The sequence below is a fragment of the Accipiter gentilis genome, chromosome 27, assembly GCF_929443795.1.
Source record: "Accipiter gentilis chromosome 27, bAccGen1.1, whole genome shotgun sequence".
Classification (NCBI taxonomy): Eukaryota; Metazoa; Chordata; class Aves; order Accipitriformes; family Accipitridae; genus Astur; species Astur gentilis.
The window spans coordinates 21,142,559-21,166,844 of record NC_064906.1 but is presented as its reverse complement, the minus strand read 5'-3'; the positions used below and the strand labels follow the sequence as shown (position 1 = coordinate 21,166,844).

General features: G+C 40.0%; 1 protein-coding gene across 10 annotated transcripts in view; it reads right to left on the bottom strand.

Annotated features, from left to right (window-relative positions):
• The window catches only part of COBL (cordon-bleu WH2 repeat protein), a 210,294-nt gene that overhangs the window by 31,071 nt on the left and 154,937 nt on the right, over positions 1 to 24,286 (bottom strand). For 9 of the 10 annotated variants that reach the window (XM_049830389.1, XM_049830388.1, XM_049830391.1 and 6 more), the window contains 2 exons: positions 21,026 to 21,164; positions 17,931 to 18,101 (listed from right to left, as the gene is read on the bottom strand). In XM_049830389.1, coding sequence (XP_049686346.1) covers positions 17,931 to 18,101; positions 21,026 to 21,164 — 310 coding nt within the window. The remainder of the gene's footprint in view (positions 1 to 17,930; positions 18,102 to 21,025; positions 21,165 to 24,286) is intronic. The other variant, XM_049830394.1, reaches the window with a different exon arrangement.

The window sequence follows — 24,286 nt, the reverse complement described above, 5'->3', positions numbered from 1 at the left end:
ATCAAAAGAAACAGAGAAAAGAAATGCCCACTGTTATAGAGTAACCACAGCATGGAGGGAGCGGGGAGACGGAGTAGGCGCGGAGGCACTCCTCCTCGCTCAGCTCCTGCGACTGCCTTGCAGAAACTGGAGGTGAGGAACCACGCTCTGCACCTCCAGCCCTCCTCCAAAAGGAGGATGTAGAGCAGCTTAATGTCGGCTCAGCTCATTTAGGTCCTAGAAGCACAGAATAATTTAATTTGGAAAGAACCTCTGGAGGTCGCCTAGTTCAACCTCCTCCTCAAAGCGAAGCTAACTTCCAGCTTAGATGAGGCTTGCTCATCTAAGGTTGCTCAGCTTGAGCAGCTGAGCTTTGAACATCTCCATGCATGGAGACTCCACAGCCTTTCTGGGAAATCACGAATAATTCCTTGGGCAATGTTTAACGCTTGTCCCCATGAAGAACGCTTTTTTCTGCCAAATGGAAAGATTTCCAGCTGCAACTTGTCACTGTTGCGGTCTTATCCTTTTGCAGTGAATACTAGGGAAGAGTCTGGCTTGCCCTTCCTTTTCTCTCGGACACAAGACAGCATTCCAGTTCTCTTGACTTTTCCCTTGCGCAGGCTGAACAAGCCCTGCTGCCTCAGCACCTCCATGTACCTCTTCGATGCCTTCCGCCAGACTCCGCTGCCTCTGCTCTGGGTTGTCAGAATCTTGTTCCACACAACTCAGAACTGAACCCACTTTTGGACAATGGACACAGATGTAGCCTCGTGGCAGCCAAGCAAAGGGGAGTAATCGTTTCCCTCGATCTGCTCATCATGCTGTTACTAGTGCAACCCAGTCTGTGGTTCATGCTTCATCACCGCAAGGGCACGTTGCTGACTCACACAGTCCTGCATGTGACTCCCAGTTCTCACATAATGAGATATTTTCAGCCTCCTTCCTAGTCTTATGCCCCACGCTCATGTTTTCCAACGGGTTCTTTAACTGCATTCATTCTTACCGCACAAAACCTGCAAACAGAAGTAAATCCATTCCTTTACACGCTAGCCAGTAACAAAAACTAGAAGACTCGCAAAGGACGTGTCTCACCAGAGATATCATCAGAAAGGTACATATGGAGTATTATTAGATACACCCTGTGAATGAATCTTCAGCATTTCCACAGTCGATTGCAAGCTAATCACAGTTAATTCAGCTACGCAGATCTACTCTACTACGGTTGAAAAATACATGCAATGTGGACTCATTTAACCTGCCTTACGAATTTGAGGTAGTTAAGCACTTCCCTTGAGGTTAAACCTGTCTGCTGTTAGTTGATATCACAACACAAAAGTATTGTAACTTTTACAAAAGCTTTTTTGGCATTGGTGTTTTCTACTCCAAAGGCAATACAAGATAGGATCGAGCCAGGGAGCGGGAACTGAAGTGCATTCCAGTTCCTCCACTGTTTTTCCCATGTACAAGTGACTTTGAAGGTCTGTGCACTGATGTTTGATTTTCCTTTCAAACCTATGCTGGAATTTATTGTGAAGTCTCTCTCTCAAAACAATGCTAGGTAAGACTGTCTGCTGGCTCTTCAAAGACTCAGAGGAAACTACCACTTCCAGTAAATGTCTGCTACCCTCTCCCATTTCAGACCTTTATTTTTACCACCTGCCAAAGAAGCAAAGAAAAATTTCTGAACTAGTGCAACCCCGTTTTTCAGACAGGGGAAAATTAACATATTGGACTTTATTATCCCCATTTCTTTCCCACAATCCTTTCTTCAATGACCGCAAAAGCCTCTCTGACCTCTGCAAAGCCCATTTGACCTAGAATGCTGCTGCTATTGCTAAACTGCTTTTCATCCTCTCCTTTTTGGCACTCTCTTGAACCTACCAGTTCCTTGCTTTTATAAAAGCCTTGTTTGGACGCTCTGACAACGCTACACCATAGCCAGTAACCAGCCTTCCTTATTCGAAGGGATCAGATGTCACAAAAGTGACATGAAGAGCAAAACGCTCTTTGACAGGAACAGGACTGTGTGCCGGAGCAGACCTTTCCTCGCTTAACTGGAGAACATTGCCACTTGGCTTAGAGAAGGAGAGATTTTAAGTCAGTAGTGCGAGTTGTTCATTTCCTTCTGTACGCAGCGAAGTATGACGGGGACATTTCACACCAGTTCCTGGCGTTCACGATCCGAGGTTAACAGCGAGCTAGGACAACTCACAAAGCGCTTTCCTGGCTCTAGTGGGTTCTTCATTTGGTGTGAGGAAAGGGGCAGTGTGCTCAATCCATGCAGTTCAAAGAGACTATGAACAAGCAGACAATGTAGGTTAGAGGAGCAGGATGACATGGAAATATATTTAAGAGCATACAATAGATAGCTCCAGGCTTGCACTTCATAAATCACCATGTGTAACACTGCTAACGTGCCGTGATCAATAATGGTGCTCTTCGGAGGCCTTTGCGGGAAAGGAAAATCTAGATCTAAACCCAGAGACTGCCCAATATAATGAGCCTGGTGAAGAAATAAACCACTCTCCACATTTTGCTGGGAATTATTAGTCTTAAGTGATAGATTTTGGCAATCTGCATCCTTTACAGAGGTGGTCGGCTACCATTCAAGCAGACTGCAGAATCTAAACAAATGGACTGTGAAGGTGATTTTCATGAGCCACCTTAGAGAACACACTCTATAAAATTGCCTGAAAAGTGTATGTGGTGTAACCATTAAAACCAGAAATTATTAGTGCACCTATGCAATAAAACAATGTTTTATTAGGTGATTTTTCAGACCACAGAAAAAAGGCAATTTGCTCAACTTTTCTTTTTAAATTTCATCATCTTCCCCGCCCCGTGCACTCTGTTCTATCAGTGCTCTTCCTTAGTTCGTCTGTTAACAATTCCGTAAAATCTCTACTACAGTTTCTGATTTCTAGCATAATCCAGGGGAGAAAAACATAAAAGACTTTTGCATTGTAATTATACTTTCCATCCCCAGAGACTAGCTGCCAGCAAACTCAGCAAAGAAGAGACAAAAAGACCCAACCCTAAACCGAACACACATATACATACACACACACACTTGTGGGATTTAAGAGCTCTTCTTCCCATAGTACAGAGACACCATTCCACTCACAGCTGTGTATTCATTTCTGATTAAAAGTGATTTAAAAGTTAGGAAGTGTGGAAGAGAATCAGGTCAATGTGTAATAAGTTATCTATTACCGAAACCATTAGGTATTACACACAAAAATAAAAAATTTTGAACAGTAGCTTTCAATTTATGGGGACAAAGTATACTTGCCTTGGGCATACGAGCACTTCTATTGAGAACTGCTGCACAAATGAGAAAAAATAGTTTTGTTACCTCCCTAACAATGCAGACTTACTAGGCAGTAATGGCAATAAATACTGGTTTTGCTTAATACCAAAAGCTAAGAGTGAACTCCAGGCTGGAGTAGTGGTTAACAAAATGGGATTTCATCACACTTGCAGGTTTTTTCTTATCCATCCTCACAGCACCTCAGTCCATTCAGATCTGTGATGTTGCCCTTCAGTTCCCCCATCAGTGCATCCATCATTTTCCCTTACATCATCTTCTATCTTTGTATAGGATAGTATCTATAGTATCATCTGAAGTCAGACAGAGCCCTGAGAAAATTAAATGTTTCATGCACAAACCACCTGTCTAACTTGCAATTAGGACGGCACAAAATAACTCCGTTTAATTGGCCAGAACATGCTTCAGCCAAACCACCAATAACGTAAATACCTTCACAGAAGATTTTCAGCAGCTAGCTCCAGATTTAGATACGAAAACATTTCCATACAACTCTGTGCTACAAAGACACGAAGCTCTACTCTGACCTCTTCAGAGGTACATTAACTGCCTCCTCTTGGACCTCCTGATCAACGGAATACCTGCTTCCCTCTCCAAAGTTCAAACACCAACAGGCTTTTCAATACGCTTTGGCTGGTGGTTTACTTTGGCCATTATATTTCCAGAAATATTTTAACCTAGAAAAGCATGCTCCTCTTCTGAATTTAGTTATTATACAATTTACTGCACATTCGCACTCGATTACTCTGCTACCTTATTTCTCACAGCTGTAAGACATCCGATGATGTCAATAAAAGTATATACCTGCTTGGAGTACCTGAACACTCCTCACCACCGAGACATTTTGCCTTCTGAAACTGCCCAGTGAAGAACGAATTACTCTTGCGGAGAACAAAACTGAGGACCAGCGTACGCTAAGTACCTCCCCGAGGATCTCGTGCGATGACCTCCGCCGCAGGGGAATCGTACCGTTTTCCAAGGACATTTCCTAGGCACTCTGAAGACCAGACTCCCGTGCTGGGAGGAGGGCAAACCGCGGGCAGTGGGGCCAGGAGAGCGTATGCCAAGCACGCTCACCACCGCCAGGCACCCTGGGGCTACGCTAGCAGCAGAGAGCTGCAGACACGCTGCAGAGCCCATAAAGGCAACTGGTTGTATGGCAAGAGACACACTTGTTTTCCAGTAACACAGACGTAGCCAAGAAATCGCTGCATGGGGCAAGAATCAAAGGCAGGGTACCAGGAAGACTTCAGGCTCTAGCCGTGAGGTTACCTGAATTTTCAGCAGCACGCACTGATGCTCTCCCTGGGAGCCTAGTAGAGAGGGGAATACTGGACAGGTAGAGACCAAAGTGCTCATGGAGGAGCTCTGCTGCCATGCTGCTACTCCTCTGACAGCAGATGGACTAGGTCAGATTATTTCAGACATAAGCAGAGATGGGAATACTTAAGCGAGAGCTGAATTTGGCCCGCTCTTTCATAGTCCTCTTGTGAAGTCAATTATCTCATCAACTGTGCTTTGCCCTGGGGCTCTCCTTCTCTATTAACTTGAAATACCAGGAGGAAGAAATGCAAACATGCAAGAGCGGTAACTGGATGTTACGCTCTGTACTGATTTGCGGATAGTAAAATGTTAATGGCAGCGTCATCTCTGGTGCTAGGGCGAACAGCAGCCTGATGCAAGAAATGGGTCATCATCTGAACGACGACTTGGAATGAATTCTCCCCTTTCATATTTTGCCCTGTTCGTATCAGATCCTGCTTCCACCTCAGCAGCTGGGTTTTGCCACCGACTTCAACGGGAGCAGGATCGGACCGCTCACTGATTAAAATGCAAAGCTGCAGATATCTCCTGCATGGGATGAATCCCCAGAGGGAAAATTTGTCTGCATTTTTATTCATGTGAAGCATTTTAAGGCTTTCATTTACACAGTTCATTCAATAATAATGTGCATGCCGTATAATGGGGTACCTGATTAAGCATGCTTAAGTGCTTTGCTGGAGCAGGGCCATTTCTAGAATTTGAAGGTTCACTATGATCATACCCTCAAAACAGACAAGCTAGTTTGGGGAATTTTGCACCCGAGTTAATGGGCTTAATTAGGATCAGCATAAAAGGTCATTCTTCCTACGGGAAATTTGGAAATGTCTTTTGAGTTTCTTTCTTTTTAGCCTCAGTTCCTACAGAAATTAGGTTGAGAAGGTCACACTGCTGTAGGTTTATAAGTCTGTCTATGAAACCCTCCAGTAACTTTTAAACTGCCTGCCAACTTCTCCTGAATTAGTCAGGAAAGATAACAGTCTGAAGTTCAGTTCCAAAAGTTTCATAAAGAGGTACAAGGACAGAGCAAGGAGACTTTCTTCATATATGTGCTGACATAAAGGCTCATTCTGTATTTAATCTACCAGGGATACCTGAGGGAAGGATGCTATGAACAACAGCAAAGCTTCAGCCCAGAGTGTGCTGGGGTTTAGATACCAGAGAACTGAGTCATTAATGCAGAAGTCCAAAAGAAATGCTTAAGGAATTACTCGATAGGGTCTGGGGGAGGAGAAGAAGAAAACAAAGAAGAAAAAAAAAAGGGGGGGGGGGGAGGTGGGGGTGTTGGATTCCCAAATCCTAACATCCACTTTGGTTTTGAAAAGCAAGAAGTTGAAGCTTCTGGGATTTTCTCGTCCACCTATTTTTCCCCTTTTTATCCATTATTATCCCTCTATTATCTTTTTTCTTTCCCCTTCTTATCCCTAACAACAACAACAACAAAACGTAGAAAGAGGCACCTCTTCTTTTAAACTCCAAAGAACCAGTTAATTTATTTTTCCTAAAAACACTACACAAGGATTGTGTTTGGAATTTTTAGCAGGTGTGACGGGCCACTGTTCCACTTTGTATAGTACAGTTTGTACAGTAATGCTCAAACATTGTCTTCATTCTCCTGATTGCTCATAATTTCAGCATGATCTTATAAAACTCTCCTCTCACCCTAGAGTGGCTCCTATCAGACCAGCACAGAATCAAGCTGGTGGTTTGTTATTACTCTTCACATTTTACAGCATGTAAGTTTAAAGACTTCTGTCTCCGTTGCTTTCAGTCTGCTAATTTTCTCACAGGCATTAATTTAGCTCTGTGGAAAAACCGCAAGGAGTTTCTCTGTGTAAGGATTTTTTGTGTAAAAAAAATGCAATCAATACCTTGCCAAAGCCTCGTATCATGAACAGCGGCATGTACCCTGAAAGTGAAGAAAAGCCTTTTTAGTACAATTTGTATCCTTCATAAGAGCAGACTGAAGACAAATGATTTTATTTGAGGAACATCTGAATCCCATTGATTAGCTTGATGAATACAGAGCAGGAAAGCTGCCAGGTACAGAGGAAGCTGGGCATGTCCACAAGGGAGTGGAGCAAACAAGCAAATTACAGTATATGCATGCCTTTTTTTTTTTTTTTTTTAAAACCAAATGTTTTCATTTGGGAAACTTGGACACTTAAACCTCTAAGTTTCTTTAACCGACTGGTTAGTTAATCAGCATATTGTTCTAATTTTCTGAAGGCAAGCAGAGAAGGGTTTTAAAAGTAAAAAAATTGTATTTTTAAGTTATAAATAATCAATAAAATGTTCACATACATTATGTTTAATTGAAGTAAGATTTCTTCTGGCGGGAAAAAAAAATCTTTCCTCTTTTTGGGGAGAAAGCAGGATAAATTTTACCTGGTAAACAAGAATCGTGTCACTCCTGAGCATCAATTTAACCCATCTGAGACACTGGTAGTACCCAAAAAGGGTTTCAGAATAAAACCAAAATACCAACGCATTTGTGCAATAGTCCCCAAAGTAGTATCTACTTGCAGCAGCAGCAGGAAGTGATACAGGCTGGCCCTGCTACAGCCCTTAGCAGTCCACTGTGAGGCTTTCTGTAGAGCAAGTCAAGTATAAGAGTCTGTTTAGCTTCCATAATGCTCCATCTCTGATGAGTAAAAGTCAAGTAAAGAAAAGTTCTTACCTTGAACTGAAAGCCAGTAGATTAGTTTTTCTTACAGTCTTTATAATTCTTATATAATTCTCCACATTCTAAGAAAGGTAAGAATTCTTAAATTCTTACATTCGAGTCTTGACTGTTACACATATAGACACACCTTATAAACAGAGCTATTGCATGTTTTCACTTAGTTAAGAAAAAATGTTGAAAATATTTCTCCATTAATTTCCATGTTTTTACAAACTGAAAAAATATTCTCCCCTTTAGTTTTTAACTTCTTGTCAAGAGGAAAAAATTGAGGAAAGAAAAAGTCATGGGAGAGAAAAGAAGAAAAATGCTAACCTACATGTTTAAAAATAAGATATCAATAATAATTTTCCTTAGATGCTTGAAGTGAAAAAATTAGTTGTTTTATTTGTTTGCTCTTACAAGTAGATACTCCTTTACCAGTCCTTCACTGTTTATGGGAGGTTACCATACATTTTTGCAACTTTACTTTCACCTTTTAATCACAACAGTCTTAAAAGAAAAAAAAATATTTGTCTGTCGTAGCCTCCTTTCTCGTTCTTTCCTCAGTCTTCTTTTGGTGTAGGTCTTTGTCCTCCATTCCACCCCACCTTTGCTTATGGTACAGTAGGTTGGAAAGGACTTCTTTTATCCATGCCAGGAACCAATTATGGAATCCACAAAAGGAGCTGACAAAAGAGACTGTCTCTGCTCTCAGCCTTTTGCTCCCTCAGGCCCTCAAACCCAGAAGTGAATGCGCATGGCCAGAATTCTCAATTTCTTAGAGGAAAGCAGGCAGGCATTTTAGTCAGTGTTTACTGACTTAGAAGTGGTAATAGAAAAAGCTGAGTATGAGCATCTCGAAGGATGGACAAGCACTTTGGTATGGGTATTACCACCTACCTAGAACAGAGAATTAAAAAATTTTCAACAGTTTGCTTTCTGTAGCTGCCTGTGCATCGCCTGCATTTGAATCAGCAGGATCTCGCACTATAAATTTCAATGCCATTTCCAATACCAACCTTCCAGTTTTGATTTGGCTCATACATAATGTATAAATCAAGCATAACTTCAAATTCTTACCCAGGATTAAAGTTTTCACACACTCACACTCACATCACGTGCTTTTATATGGCTGGACACCGACGTTTAGTCCGGCTTGTTACTGATAAAACGTGTCTCTATTTGTATAGGCCTGAGGATTTCTTCATATTCCGCTGTTCAAGCGCAACACAGTATGTTTAAGATGCCACTCACTTATTAAAGGTACAGCTCACATAGTTAAACTGCTCTTCCTTTGACTAAGGAAGAGGAAACCAGGGAATTTGGTTTCACTTAGAATAAACATTCACAGTTTATCCACAGACCACTTGGATTGCAGAGCTGGGCTGCAAGGGAACTGGAAGAGAAAGTCTTTACATTTAGTCAGGATGGGAAATGTGAAGCTAAGGTTTATTCCTCTATGAAATAGGTAAATAACCAGTTAAAAACCTAAATATCAGGAAATGAGGCTAGAAAAACTATTTGATTCACAGGAGTCCAGTCCCATACTTAATGTAACCAGAAAATATTTTGCTATATTCAAAGGAATTGTTCTCCCTTACAGTAGGACTCACTTCTGGCTCAAAGTCTGCAAAATCACAGGTATTATTTCCAATACCGGCAGGCAGCGGAGTGAACATGTAAGGGAATACAAAATACCTCCTTTCCAACTGGTGTTACCTTTACCCAGAACTGAGCCTCCTTCTTCAGAACTTTCTCAAGGCATGAGAAAATGAAGCAGATCTGGCAACTCAAATTTACAATTTTCTTATTAGAACTGAACAGGAGAAAAATTACCTTCCATGTTCAAGGAACATTCAAGGCATATAAAGGACTCAGTAGTTGACACCTATTCAGTATGCTATCAACATCTAAGGTAGTTCACTCTTGCTACTGGGCTTGATCCTTTCAACAGCCATTTACCATTTGAATTCAGAACATCACAGAAGAATATGTAATAAACAAGGAATAAAGCAGCCGATTCTTGCATAGAAAAAATACAAGATCACCTTTTCCCTTCTCCATCTCAGCAAAAATCAGCAGAGTTTATTACATGTAAGCTCTTCTGGATAAATAAAGAATTAATTAGGTCACTTTTTGTTCTGTCAACTTCTTAGGAATTTTAACAGTGGACTTCTCTAGTCATACAGGTGCTATACAGAAGCTTATCTGCATACTATACATGAGATACCTGAATAAAAAATGCGTAAACAGGGACAGCAAGTTTGTCTCACTGACCTTGAGGGGGGAGTTCATAGTTTTGCAATGACATTAGAAAACAACATGGCTGTAATTTTCGAGGGATGGAATAAGTTACATTCTGTCTTCTAAAATAACATGTATTTTAGTATGGAAAGTTAAATGGTGCCTACTGCATGTACTAAATATATATTGAGAGTCATGGTAGTGACTGGAAGCCAAGTTCGGAAGACAGAACTGCCGTCTTATATACGCACACAGAGCCCAACTCTCACGAAGAGGCACTTTTATACTGGGATGGAACAACAAAGAGGGCTTGAAGTGGCTGTAAACTTAAATGATGAATGTATGAGAATCATGACCACAGAGTTTACTCGACAAATGCAGAATGCAGGGACAGATGATGGGCATATAATAGATTGCATGGCCATATGTTTAATAAATAAATGCATCATAGGCGTTTGCAATTCATCATACAATTTGGACTAGATGATTTCTCTACCAATCACTCCCCCTTGGCACTTATTTGAGCAATCTAGATGCTACGGACAGCTTTAAATAGTTCCAGATAAAAATGAACCAAAGAAGAAATAATTCCTTTTTCCATTCATATATTTAGAACATTCTCTCCATATTTTACCTGCCCAGAATAATTTTCAGTTCTGGACCAGTAGCACCTTTTCTAATGATAAAAATGGAATGAGTTCAAAGTTTAGTATTTTACAGCCCTGTCAGTGGAAAAGAAAAAAATCCAGCTGCTCAGTGAGAAAGACAACATTCATTTCAATCCTCAAAGATTTCAATCCTAAGGAAAAAAAAAAAAAAAAAAAAGAAGGCATTACATGTAGAAAAGACATTTACAGACATTTGGAGACTCTCTGAATCCTAGATTTTAGTCTCTGAATGACTGAATTGCTGGTAATGAAGTCATTTGTCTGTGAAAGAGGATGGATACTAAAACAGTCTGCTCATGCTTTTAAAATGCTAAAACTCAAGCTGATAAACCTTTCTAGCAGAATGTGTCTCTCTATATCGGCACTAAACGTGACCTACTCCTATGCACTTGTTCTTAAGCACGCACACCAGCCATATGCACTAATTTCCACACCTTGGACACAACTGCCAGAAATATACAGGCAAAATCTATGCAATATAATAGTCAAACGAACATGCCACCACCCTTTCCAAGAATGCCTACAGTAAAAATTTGAGCTTACATCTGGAAGGTGCCATCACAGTGGCATCACGGGCAAATATGATTTTATCTTCGTTTTCCTACTTGTGATTAAACTGATTAAAAAAATATCTAGGAAAAAAAAAATTTTCTTTTTAGTTGCTGAACAAAACAACTGAGTAAACTAAGTTTAATTTTATGGCATTCTTAAAGAGATGAAAATCTTTGTACAAGCATGATATCTGTTGGCTTAAAATTCACCTTTAGCATTATTTTTACTTGCTACCTACTGCAGATTTGTGGGGACCTCGGCTCCCTCTGGTGGTCAACATAAAAAAAAAGTTTTACGTGGCCTTCAGTAAAATCTGTGCACCAGGAAGCTTAACCTGTTTCTAATTCACTGGATTTCGTAGGCATTGAGCACATTCATCAGGTATCAGAATGGGTTTAATCATAAATCATACATCTGTCCTTATCTCCTAAGGGCACTGAATGTCACTGACATTGGAGTCGTAATACTGGAATTTGTTTTGATTTATAAGCTATCTATGCGTTTACTTGTCCTCCTGAAGGGGCTCAATAATATTTTCCAATTTTGGTTTTTGTTTGTTTGTTTGTTTTTCACCCCAGATATCTTGCAGGAAGGACAGTATTTGATCAATGCTGTTTAGTAGTGCAGATAAATCCTGTAAAATACTAAATGTGTTTCTTACTAACTCTGGTAAGAGCATTTTGGTGAGAAATTGTAGTATTGTAGTCAATTTGTTACCAACTTCTCCATGTCATTCTCATCATACTTCTAATGTCTCCATGGTTAAAATAAAAGAAGTAAAACCAAGTCAATGTTCCTTCACATCACTGCTAACCCAAGAGTCCATCGAACTGACCTAACCTGACATTTCTTCCTCTCATTGAAAACGACAGAAAAACTCTCCTTCTCTTCCAGAAGCCGAATCGAGGCGACGTTAGAAATCCTGGGTCAAAGCCTGGAACAAGCAGGGATTCCCCAACTGTAGGTCGGCACTGAGCGAGGGCTCATGAACCAAACTTCCAGCGAGTTCACGCTCCCATAATCACACTTCGCTTAAACACTTTACCCCCTTGCACGCACACTATTAATGAATTAACAGTTGTGAAACAGAGCATCTATGCAATTCCACTGAATAGATGTGGATTTAATGAGTGTCACTGAAAGTTCCTTCCCACACTGTGTGTAGTAATGGGAGTTTTAAACATGTTAATATTATAAGTATAGTTTCTTATAATTAAGATGATTTCTTGTAAAGATGAAGCAATTTTTTCTTCTTTTAAGTTCTGTTTAATACTAATATGTACCTGGCATTTATGAAATTGTAAGAAACAAAGGATATGAGCTAGCATAAGCAAGGAATTTTTTTTTTAAATTCAGAAAGGCAGAGCTAGCTAGCTTAAACCAGTATTAAAATATTTTAAATAGGAATTTCACAGAAAATGTTGATTCCCACAAACATATTTTTAGAGGCAATTTTGCATTTTAACAAAAAACCCCAGTAAATAAAGCACACCTAGGGCTTTTGAGAGTTTCAGCAGACCACCTTGAAAGAGAGAGCTTCTCACAGCAAACTTGTCAGCTAGATGGAGAGGGGTCATAGCTGGATTCCTTCAAAGCAAGGAAACTTTTTCATCGAAAATGTAATTTTGTTGAAAACTCGAGCCTCCTTTAAGCTAAACTGGTGTCTCCAGGAAGAACTGCTTTTACAATACACTGTACTTCTACATTTTACTCAATACAAACCCCTTTGTTTCACCACTTCATTATTCCATTTTTATACTAGTCTGAACTCCACGCGGCATGTAACTCTATGGAGTTACAAATAGGATGTAAACAGAGTAATGAGAATGTGTAAATTAGGTTCTTAATCTTCACATTGCGAACACCTACTATCTTTTTTTTTTTAAGGGAAGACTTATAATTAAATCATTGTCCTGTCTTAAGAAGCTATTACAAAGTACTGGCAGCACAGAGAGTTAAATTCTACTCCACTTTTATTAGAAGACCCTTAGGTTATTAAGTATACTTTCTGAAGCATCACTTAAAACTTATTAACTACATGTCATATTTGTATTAAAAACCGTCAAAAGCCTTTTTAGTCATGTTTCACGTTATTTGTAGGAATGCTTTGCTTTCTTATTCTCCATTTTGCCTACCTGGAAAGGATTCAAGATGAACATGATTATTTGCTTGAGGGTAAAGCAATAATTCCTCATCATTTAAATTAGAGTTACGTATTGCAACTCACTCATATAAGTAACATAAATGTCTTAAATCACAGTACGTGAGGTCAGAATAGTTCTGGGTGCATGCAGCATTGCAACCCATAAAATCTCTGTTTATAGTTCAGAATGATTAAAAATACATGTCTTGTGGGCCATTCATATGAAGAACTTTCTTCAGCACACAGAAGTTTTTGGTAAGTACAGTCCTATAGCTGATATTTATTTTTAACTCACTGGCTATTCCTAGTACAACTGTAAAAAGGAGACCTGCGGAACGAGACTTATCTTGAGCAAACAGTGTTTGCATCTTTTGTTACAGAAATAGAACACACACCTTGATTTCCACAGGATGTCTCCAGCATCAAGATAAAATTACTCCTGCTAAGCATCAGGATGAAAGCAGAAGTAAAGCCTACGAATCAGTGCATTTGGTACTGGTTCTTAGTACTCCTTTTAGGCTCCTTATAGATTCAACAGATCTTTCTGTTTCTTTTTTTTTTCTTGGCAGCTTGATTGGTAGCCAAGATATAGAAAGAATCTTGCACTTCAACTTGACTAGGCCATGCCCAGTTCTAGTTTCGTTCCAAAGGAACAAAACATACACAGTGAAGGAAAAATAGAATACATTAGAGAATGTAAAATGTTATTCCTAGGCTAACAGAAAAAAACCAAAACATGTTTTTAGGAGTTTTTCATTAAATCTGTAGACAGTATTGAAAGTAAGACACCCCGTCCCCAAACCACACTCTTTGAAACACCAAATCAAATTTAAACCATGGCTCACATTAAAAGAAAATCTTTTGAAAAAGAACAGACAAATGTACGGATAATCTTTCTGAGGCTGACATACAGATTTATGTAACACAGCATTCAGTTCTGCAGCGTACATATAACAAATGAGTATGAACCACAGCCAAAAGTAATCAATAGTAATTAAAAGAGAATGTGCGAGTTCAAAAAGAAAGGAAGCCAAAATCTCAGTCAGAAAAAAAAGGTTCTTTTCCAGCAGGGGAGGAAGGAAGGCAACAGAAGAATCAGGGTAGCAGAGGCAACAGGAGGTTCAGAGGTATGAAGGTCATAGGAAGAGGCAAGGTCTGTCAGACGCGCTTGGTATATGAAGGGAATGATGCACAACAGTAAACTGTTGGGGGAAAAGAGTAAAAGGATAAAATTATAAATACTGTGCAGGTCAGACAGCAGAATGGCTAGCATGCTCAGTTAAAGAATCAGATGCCCAAAGGAGGTGCAGGTGTGTGGGCACACGTATTAAAATTCATAATCCCACAGATGCTCTAACTCCCTGGGTTCATGTATAAGCTAACTCAATCCCAACAGCACAACACGTACTGACATGCAGCATGTCTACGAATTCTGCCTTACTTGGCCTGAATTTTAATTCTCCAGAAGGTACATGATAGATGATATTGGAAATTCAACTTCATTCTTTAGCCTCAGATCAGGCTGGATGAGTAAAAGTGATGTTGGTGGTATATGTCTCCTAAGTCACACTTGCAAGTTTTCTTGCTTTAAAGACTGTTTCTAAGAAAGAAAAGGCTGGGTCACTTGACAGATGCTTTCTGAGGCAGTGCACTATGACAGGCCAGCAAAATTCCCTGCTTAGCAGCCCACAGTTCTAAATTAATTTAGAACCACGTGTAAGAAAATGTAATTTCCTCTCTGTGAGTCTCTCTACCTATTTTTGCTTCAAGTTAACCAAGTCCAACCCTTAGAGACTATACCTAATGACTGCGAAAGACTAGATATCTATCTAAGGTGACTGAAGAAATATGGCCAAATTGCTTGTGAAACTGTCACAGCTTTTGTCAAGCGGCTTGTATTACCTGTTAATATATCAATGATATAATGAAAAACATTAAAAATTAGGTATGGGGACAAGGCTCCTTTCTGTTCTCCTGGTTCCTTAAAATTAACCTGGTATTACCCATCAACTAGTAGTATACGTGTCATCTATACAAAATAACTGGGAAATGCTTACACCCACTCCTTCACCCCTTTCATACTTTCTGGTTAAGTGATGACTGATTATTTTGATCCATAGTTAAAAACAAACCACACTTTCAAATTGTGATTTCACTTCTTTAAAGACAGAACACTTTCGAAAATTTAAAAATCAATCAGTAGTCAAGCCTTTACCCAGCGCAAACCCTGAGTTCACTAGTACTTTATCCAGTGCCAGTGAAGAATTTAACTTCAGGATCTCATTCTACAAGAAGGTGAATTGTTTATTCTTTTTCAAACAGCTTTTAATTTCTTACTGCATTTCTTAATGATAGTTCATAACAAGCCAAATAAAGGGCTAATCATAGAGGTTCACAGGAAGATTGCATTTACTCTAATGAGCTAGTGAATACAATTCAAGGCAGCATGTTTTAGTTGCTCGTCTAGGTGCAGCAATCTTTCAATATGAGCATTCTTTACCTGAGATAAGTAGCACAGAGCTTACTATTGACTCATTTATTGGGAACTTCACAAGCTGCACGACATAACCAAACACCATGCAAGAGGTGACAATCTCCATTTCTGCATTCCCAAAGCACAGCCAATCTTAGAATCACAGGCCACGAACAATCTGATTAGTAAGGTAAAGGAAGGAGAAAGGATCCCATAAACGTATCACTTTAGACATGCACACAATATGCAGGTAAGGGTCTGCCAGACCAAAAGTTAAGAGGAAAGGTCATGTAATGAGAATAAAAAGATTAAAGAGCAAAAACTGTGAGGAACGGTTGTACTCTTGTTTGTGGAAGAGATCCTTACCATTAGAGCCAGAAAAGCCCAAGTATCTTACTAAAGGCCCTATTCATGAATGACTTATACTCCACATAAATTTGGAAAACTCCGTGAAGAGCAATTACCGCCGTCCTCTATGAAATGAAAATTCCTCTAGATGGGTTTCCCAGAGCACAATGGGACAACTGTGTGTTTGCTGAGAAGGAATGAGGGGTGAGGCATGGTGCCCCACAGACAGTGGCAGATTGTAAGGAACAAGAATTTAAACTCCACATGATCACAGAAATTTAATTTCTGAATGGGAATCTCATCTTGTGAAAGACAAACTGCTGCTGACAGTCACCCACTCAGCAAAGGAAGACCACAGTCCTCATCAGAGAAAGCTGTTTTGAGAGTGATTTCAGAACAAATATGCCTTTCATCACTAGCTGGCATCAGTAGCTCATCCTCCTTCCCACCTTGTTCTATGAGAAAACACATTTACTGAGGTTAGAGTTAGGAAGATTGAAAATTTTGTTCTTCTTTGAATCTACCGCCAAAGTCCTATTTGCACTGCTTAAGGCATTCTCAGGCAATAAAAAACATCATTGCAAAACTCTGTTCTTATACTGCTCAATTGCTACAGTTCCAGGCGCCTTTCAGAACAGCATTAGGCAATACAATTAGCATCTGTCATATGTGCTACTTTCTCTCGTGAGTATATCTACACACACATTTCTCTTATGTAAATCTATACACCTATCTTTAGGTAGAGCACAGCATAATTATAAAGCTAAACTTGTCCCTCCCCAACACTGATGCTTTAAGTCTAAAATAAGTACCCACTACAGACTATTCTTTTGCTCTCAGTAAACTGAGGATAATAAAAGCTCACGTTATGTTTCCATGTACAAGCTGAATAAAATCCTTTTGACTGGGATATTGTGTTTGTTTAAGAGCAAACGATCAGGCTGATAAAATCAGGGCTACAATGATTAAAGGGTATTTGATCACCAAGGTAGATCAGGAAAGCATTGCAAAATAACAGTGGTAGAAACTCAAATGCGAAGAAGGCCACAACAGATTTTTAAGAAAAAACCCAACATTGTAGGCAAGCTAACGGTATCCAGCAAAAAAGAAAGAAGATTTTAAGTATGATATGATTTCTGTGCATATGCTGGTAAAAATGACTTAGGGTCAATCCTCAATAAGAATCAGGTTTTCTGTTAGTATGGATCTCCTTAATTTCCTTCTCTCCCTCCCAACAAAACTTATCAATCTCTATTTCTTCAGCACAGATTTGAAATATAATGCTTCAGATTTAGCTGGTATCCAACACCAAACACACAACATTAATGTATCAGAGTTAACTGCTACCTGCAGAATAATTCTGGTCAAGAAAATCTCCTGGAAAAAGACCTTTTGTCAAATGAGCAGCTAATGGAGACATTTCCCTATCCCATGGTTAGGAGACACCCTCCTAACCTTCAAAGGAAGTGTGTCCGCGAGATGCCTTAACGTGCAGATCTTTGCTGCCTTTACAGGATCTACATGGGTGTGCAGGGCAAGCCCACAGAGAATATAATACGTGATCAAAGACTTGGACTGCGTACAAAGATTTAAAGACAGTCGATGGATGAGCATGAAGAAGTAGCATGAAAACATGCTTTTCACAAATACACAAGGATGTGGAAAATATCGTATTTCTTTGTCTGGTAACTGTTACGCCCCAAGGGGAAGAGCACACAAAGGACTATACAGAGATGGCAAGGAAGATGTACCCATTAGGACAGGAAGGTCTTTAACAACATACAGCTCCTATCAATGGTTTAATTTTCCTAAGGGAGACACCCTGTAGTTTTTGACCTAGCCTGATAGACCTATTGACTCTCAAAGGAACCCGTCTCTGGGGAGACAGAAAAACAAGCATGGAGAATTAATACAAGACAACAGATTTTTGCTTCCAGCTGCACAAAGTCACAAGGTTTGATGGTTGTTTTTAAATGCTTCCATACAATGGCCAGGTATCATCCACAAAACTGTCTCCAAACGAGCGTTTTGTTTACTTTATATTAATTAGTTACACTGCATTGGGCATTTTAAAAGACAACAGGCTGGAAAAAAGGGAAAAAACAGACACGTATGTCTAGAGAGCAGAGAGGAAAGTCTGGAAAAGCTACCCCTGAGAGCAACCATCAGAAGAGTGGAAATGCAGATACACATATTTTCAAACATACGTTTAGGTACCAGCTCTGTTGGTGCTGTAACGTCTGCTTCTCTGTAACAGACTGTTGGATCCACAATGTCTCTGTCAGGAGGAGGGTAAGGTGGGGGTGGGGGGATCACTAACTGAGGTGGACCACGAGTGGTGCCTCTAGGAGGTTTTTGTGGCACCAGCCGTCCATCACCTACAGGGGGGATCAATTGACTAGTTACTTCATTGCAAGGTAACGATCTCTCGGTTTGTTGTTATTTTTTCAACACACAATGACTTCCCTTACCCACATCCAACGTCTCTCTGGATCTAATTTTGCTCTTATTTACCTCAAAATAATTAAGGGAGAAGGAAAAGCTAGGTCTCTCTTAAACCAACAGCAATGGGAACAGAATTGAGCCCAGCACATACGTGTACATCACAACTAAGAGTCAAAATCACCAGTTTTGGCAGACATAAGGAAGGAGAAAAAAAAAAGTTTAAAAAAAAATAAACTGAAAACAGCTACGTAAGGAAATGTGATAAGTGTGCTTTATTTGTATCTTCTTAAGTGCCAAACTGCCTCAATTTGTTGACCTCTAGGATAAGAGAGAGAACGAGGAAGATGCCTCAGGTCAGTATTTTGAAGTAGGTATCTTGACGGGTTTTTCTTTTCTTTTTCGGAGTAGGTTTCTTATTATTTTGACATTGTGGAGAAGCAGATGATTAAGCTGCTTTTTGCAAAACAGTGTTCTAAGCTATCAAAGGAAATGCTCATAACTTTGGCTGGGGGCTTATTTCCATACTATGTACAATAACTAAATAAATACACGAACCTTTGCACTATATTAACCATTTGCAATGTTTAGAAACTGCTGCCGGTTTGTAGTGTACAGACCTAGAGCTATTGCAATCTGGAAAGTCCTCAGAGGCTGAAAGTGCACTGAGGAACCATGACTACCTGCTCGTTCTGCTCCCACACCCTGCCTTAAGCATCTGCTGTGGTCGCTGCTGCAGACGGATGCTGGCAGAGACAGACCTCTGGTCTGATCCATTCTGATCATTCCTATACTCTCAGGCTCATGCTCTGGTGCTGCTGAGAAGGGAAATAGCACCGAGAGGGAGGAAAAAAAGATTAAACCATTATCAGTTTTCACTTACGAGTCACTAGCTTCCAGAGATTCAAGACACAACGTAATGCTGGCAAACGTGCAGACCCTCTTTTAGTGCTTTGAGAAAACCGGGCACAATACTTCAGGGTCACACTAAGTGACTCAGTATTGAATACTGAGGTGAATTTGCCAGTTGGAGAATATTTTTTATAGGATCTTTTGCTTTGATTCCTGTGGCTAACTTGGGAGATACATACGTAGCTTTAATCCTTTTCCACCATGCGGCCGCCTATTTCTTGCAGCACGTTTTCCCCCTCACTACTGTCTTGCTTTTTTCACAGCTTTTCTCTCTTGCTTTCAGAGCCATCTGTGCTTTCTCATAGTTTTCTTGCAAGGGCCCCGAAGAGAGGCTGTTTTACCAACCTTCCCTTGCTGTAACATTTTTTTCTTGTTAATGAACACATTCATTCAAGAAAGTATCAGAAAATAAAAAGCACTGAAGACAGGGCTACTGTGGGACAAGTTCTTTGTCAGTGTAAAATAATAAGGCTCCATTAAAGTAAACGATACTACAGAATCCTACATCAGCAGAGTCTGGCCAGCAAGCACTTATGTACACAGTACTGAACGGACTAGAAGTGGCTCTGCTCTGCTTTATTTCATCGGTAACATTCCGAACAGTGATACAAAATAAAACAGAACACTTACGAAAAGTTAAAGCACCAAATGTCATCAATAAGTGACCAGAAGTGGGGCAAAGCACAAGGAGTGACAGACTGTAACATCTGCAACGGTTAAAAGTAAGCCAATTTGCTGCAAACTCCTGTGCTACATGGCACAGCAACAACGTTCCCCTTCGAGGGTTTAAATAAGAGATGTCAATGGAGTCGAACGTGTCACAAGATAATGGACTCCTGCTGCTACATAAATGCTGAGGCATTAAATGTGAAGCATTTACTGAAAATAAATGTTGGAACAAAGCCAAGAGGTTTCTTTCTAAACTGTGAGGCATTTGTAATGTAAGTGATTATGTATGACAGGATGTCATATCTGTGTGTCTTAGGCACTTTTATGAAACATGAGGTCAAAGGCACGAACTGAAGTGCACTGAGTGCATTACGGCACTCGAAGATGATTCTCTTAATGTACTGAAAAATGAGCTCCAATATGTGGGGTTATTATCTCATATCTTTACCCATCATAAAATCACTTTGTTTGCTAAAAGCGTAATCTTGGGGTCCTCACTTGGGCAAAGCTCTCGCCAATCTGAATAAGCTAGCGGTCCGATAATGACCGAGGTCTGGGAGAACGGTCTTCAGTCCTTCTGTGCGAGAGTGAGCAGGGTGTCACAGACAGCTGGAGGCTGGAGTGTCTTTTGTTGTCTCCAGCCAGGCATGGCATTCCTTTGAGAGCACCAGTTCTGTTCTTCTACTGATTAGCTAAAGACTCAGCAGAGATAATAAAACTGAGGACTAAATTCAAGAGAAAAACTTCACTGAATATGGTCAGTTGATGTCAAACTGTTGGAAGACTACTGGAAAAGAAAATGTCTTCAGGCTTTAGGAACACGAGGAGATACTGAACCAGCTTGACTGCACTTCAGTTCTAGCAGAACCCCATGGCTTCAGATGCATTCAGTATTGCCTGGCCTACTCTCCATTTACCAGCATTTCCCTTTACTATTTCCGTATTTCCATTTACTACCAAAACCACCATGACCTTAAAGGTGCAGAACAGGCCCAAGGCTAGTGCTTTTGGATACCCAGCGCGTACCAAACATTCAAATCATCTGATGAGTGATATCTACCTTTTACTACCCTAAGGTACTCTAAATGGCGCCGTTAAAAAAAAAAGACGTAGCATACAAACGCTTATTTCCAGACTTTCATTCTGCAGAGAAATGCATTTTTTGCCCCATGTTACAAAAGTTTCCAAACTCACAGCATAACAGAATTAAGGAAACTTCGAACAGTGAGCACTGAAAGCACATGCACAGGATTACCCAGGAGAAAAGAACGCCTCTCACCCATTGTGCTCTTCCTCTTGTCTTCCCTCTCCTCTGTCCTGTTTGGCATGGCAGGAGTGGGCGGCGCGGATGCAGTGGGTGGAAGAGGGGCACGCCTCTTCTTTTTCCGTAAATCGTTTAGGGATGCTCCTTGTGAAACCTAGCAAAGTTGAAAAATAGGCACAGGAAAGGAGATGTTTTGTCAATGTTGTAAATTGTCAGTAACAAAAAAAAATATGATATCTCAGCACAGTATATTTATAATGAGCATTTATAGTGACAACAGGAGATTAGCAAGACAGATCAGAAGAGGTATAGTAATATTGCACTCAGAAAAGAAAAGGGACGAGAACTGCAGATGAATGTCACAGTGGAAATACCAGTCTGGTAGACATTTGATGTTTTTGGTAAAAGGGAACCAGAGAGCCCAACTCTCAGCAATGCACAGTATGACACTACATGTGTTGTTTAGCTTAAGCCATAACATGACCTTGCTTTTCTATTGGTTTCTTCAGACCTTAAATTATGGTTAAATACTCCAATCGGTATGTGTAGGGAATAAACTCTCTAATTTCTTTTATTTTCCTCTCAAATTCTTGTTTAAGGACTTCGGAGAGAAGAATCAGAATTGAAAGTTTGCTTGCATGGTGATATGAGATCATACTGTACTCTATTTCTGTCTACTGGACTTCACAGACATACTTTTGAAGATCTGTAACTCTTTGGCTTCCAATAATTGCAACATGCTGGCTGGCAAGCCAAGACTTCATTACTGTTTACGCTGCTTTTAAAAAAAGAAAATTTTTATTACAAGTGACTTGGGTTTCACTGGATTGCATAATATTTTCTGTAGCTTATTGGAACTTAGCTCTATTTCCTTTTTCCGGAAAAATAATAATAATAAAAACAAAACCACGTAGGAAAATCTGTTGAATTTTTATATTTGAAAGGTACTGGCAACACTAGACAGAACCAGGTTTAGCTGAAGCAGAGGGTAATGGGAGCTGCCCACACATGGCATGCTGTTGGCATTCCTCAGTCTTCACTTGCATGACTTCACTGCTCTGTCCGTCCTGGTACTCCCCAGAGCTGAAGATATCCAATATGCAGAACTGCCTGGTGATTTTCTAATATTTCAAAGGCCTAAACAATAATAATAATAATAATAATAATAGCCTTTCCTTTAACCCAGAGGATTAACGAACCCTTAAAATACATTTGTTGTGGGAGATTTCAATCAACAAAAAGTAGCTTCACACTGCTCAAAGCTATTATCAGAGTTCAGAGGAAAGGCACCCATTTATACGCATCCTTTCCCACGTTGAGTGAACATTCTTAGAATAAATAAATTTTACAAAGAGCAGGACATGTATAGAGCTTCCCTCGCTTAGCCTTCCTTTTTAAAAGCACTCAGGAGGGTCTTAGGTTATAACACACATTGTTCCCACCTTGCAGGATCATGCTTTAACCATCGTGCCACATGACAACTGGACACTCTCCACCCCTTCTTGTTGACCCTGCGCCCTGCACATGGAGAAACTTGGTAGTAACGGCACTGGACATAGAGCACGTTAACCAGGATGAGCTGCAGCTTTGTAGCAAACAGATTCTATAAGGTGGAAGGGACAGAAGGTGGGAAAGAAAGGTGTCCTGGTCTTACTTCCTACTACCAGGGATTACTTTTGCATTTTTACATTAAATGTCCACTGGATACAGCACACAACTAAAGCCAGTGAGGCCAACCTAGATAGGTTGGGCTTAGTAAATGGGCGAGACTGTTAATAGTAACTAGTGATTTTGCAGACTCCAATTTTGGCCACCAAACTTATGGAATTTGTAAAATTAGACTTATACCCAGAAAAGAGCACTAGGCCAAACGTTCAGGAATGGATACAGCAACATTTTAGAGCTCCTCTAAAAAACTTTTGCCCAAAGTTATGGTGTTACTCCATGTGAAGATGCGGCACCTCTCCTGATGAAGAAACTGCCTGCCAGTGGTTAGGAACTGACTGCCATTGACTGAAGTTGAATCACACCCTCCACCTCCCCAATTCTTCTAGAATTAGAATGCTCAATATTGAGCTGAACATGGGAAACCGTTCAGCAAAACAGGCTCATCAGGCTTTGGTTTACAGAGGAGGAATTACATGGAGGACAGCTACCTAAAGCTGCGTTCTTCTCCATGTCTATTTAGGGCAACTGGCAAACAGGCACTTGGAAAAACCCCCACATTCTTCTGCACTGCATTTTAAATAACTAAAGTCATGTGAACATTTAATACTGTATCTTGATTCTTCAGGGTGCTACCTTACAAAAATGAGAAAATTATCAAAGTGGGGACTTCAATTAATCTGACTGCAAAGTCTTCAAAATTCAGTAGCTATGGTGAACTCGAATCATCTGGGAGATAGGCAGCATCTCAACTTCCCCAGCACTTCATAAGCACAAGCCATGACTTCTGCGGATATTTAACGGCATTTTGCAGCTTCCACATTCACTCCTGTCTCTGCAGACAGAAAGGTCTGGAGGACCTTACTTGAGGACAAAAAATGGATGGACTCGTGATTTAAAAGGTAAGTCTAGCAAATCTTGAGAATCAAGGCAGAAAGCAAGGAAGCGTGTGCTTCCACTTGAAATGACAAGAGATCACTAATCACCCTTCCCCAATACCAGATGAGTGAAGGATGTTAGTTTGGTATAGTCAAATTCCTCAAAGACACATTACTGCTTTACTAAGTAGTAAGGATCCTTGTCAGAAGCCAGCTTATCCTTTTCAGCTCTGTACATTCATATTTAGTTGAATCTTCTGAGGAACCTCGAATATTCTGAGATACATGTATGGATGAAAATGCTGCTACAGCTAAAGAAAAGGCTAGAAAATAGTGCACAACTGCAATAATGTAAGTGTGGTCAAATACACACCAAAAATGCTTTTATTATACTGTCAGCTCAGTGCAGTATACTTCACAAACACCATAAAGAAGATGAAAAGCTTGTTTAAAGTCAGCCACACTACAATGTATATAACAAGTGTCTAGTTCAAGAACAGGTCATAAAAATTGTTAAAAGTAGTTCTTAAACACCAACCTCGGTAAACCTATGAGGCTAAACAGAAATGGAAAAAACACAAAGAACATTCTGTTTCTTTCTTGCAATTGTATATACCAAAACAATAGAACTTGAAAATAATTTGTTATGGCTGGCTGCTTCTTTTATAAAGAAATGAAGCTTTAACAACATTATCTGAAGTAATTTCCCATCCAAACTTCGTTAGAGGAGCCC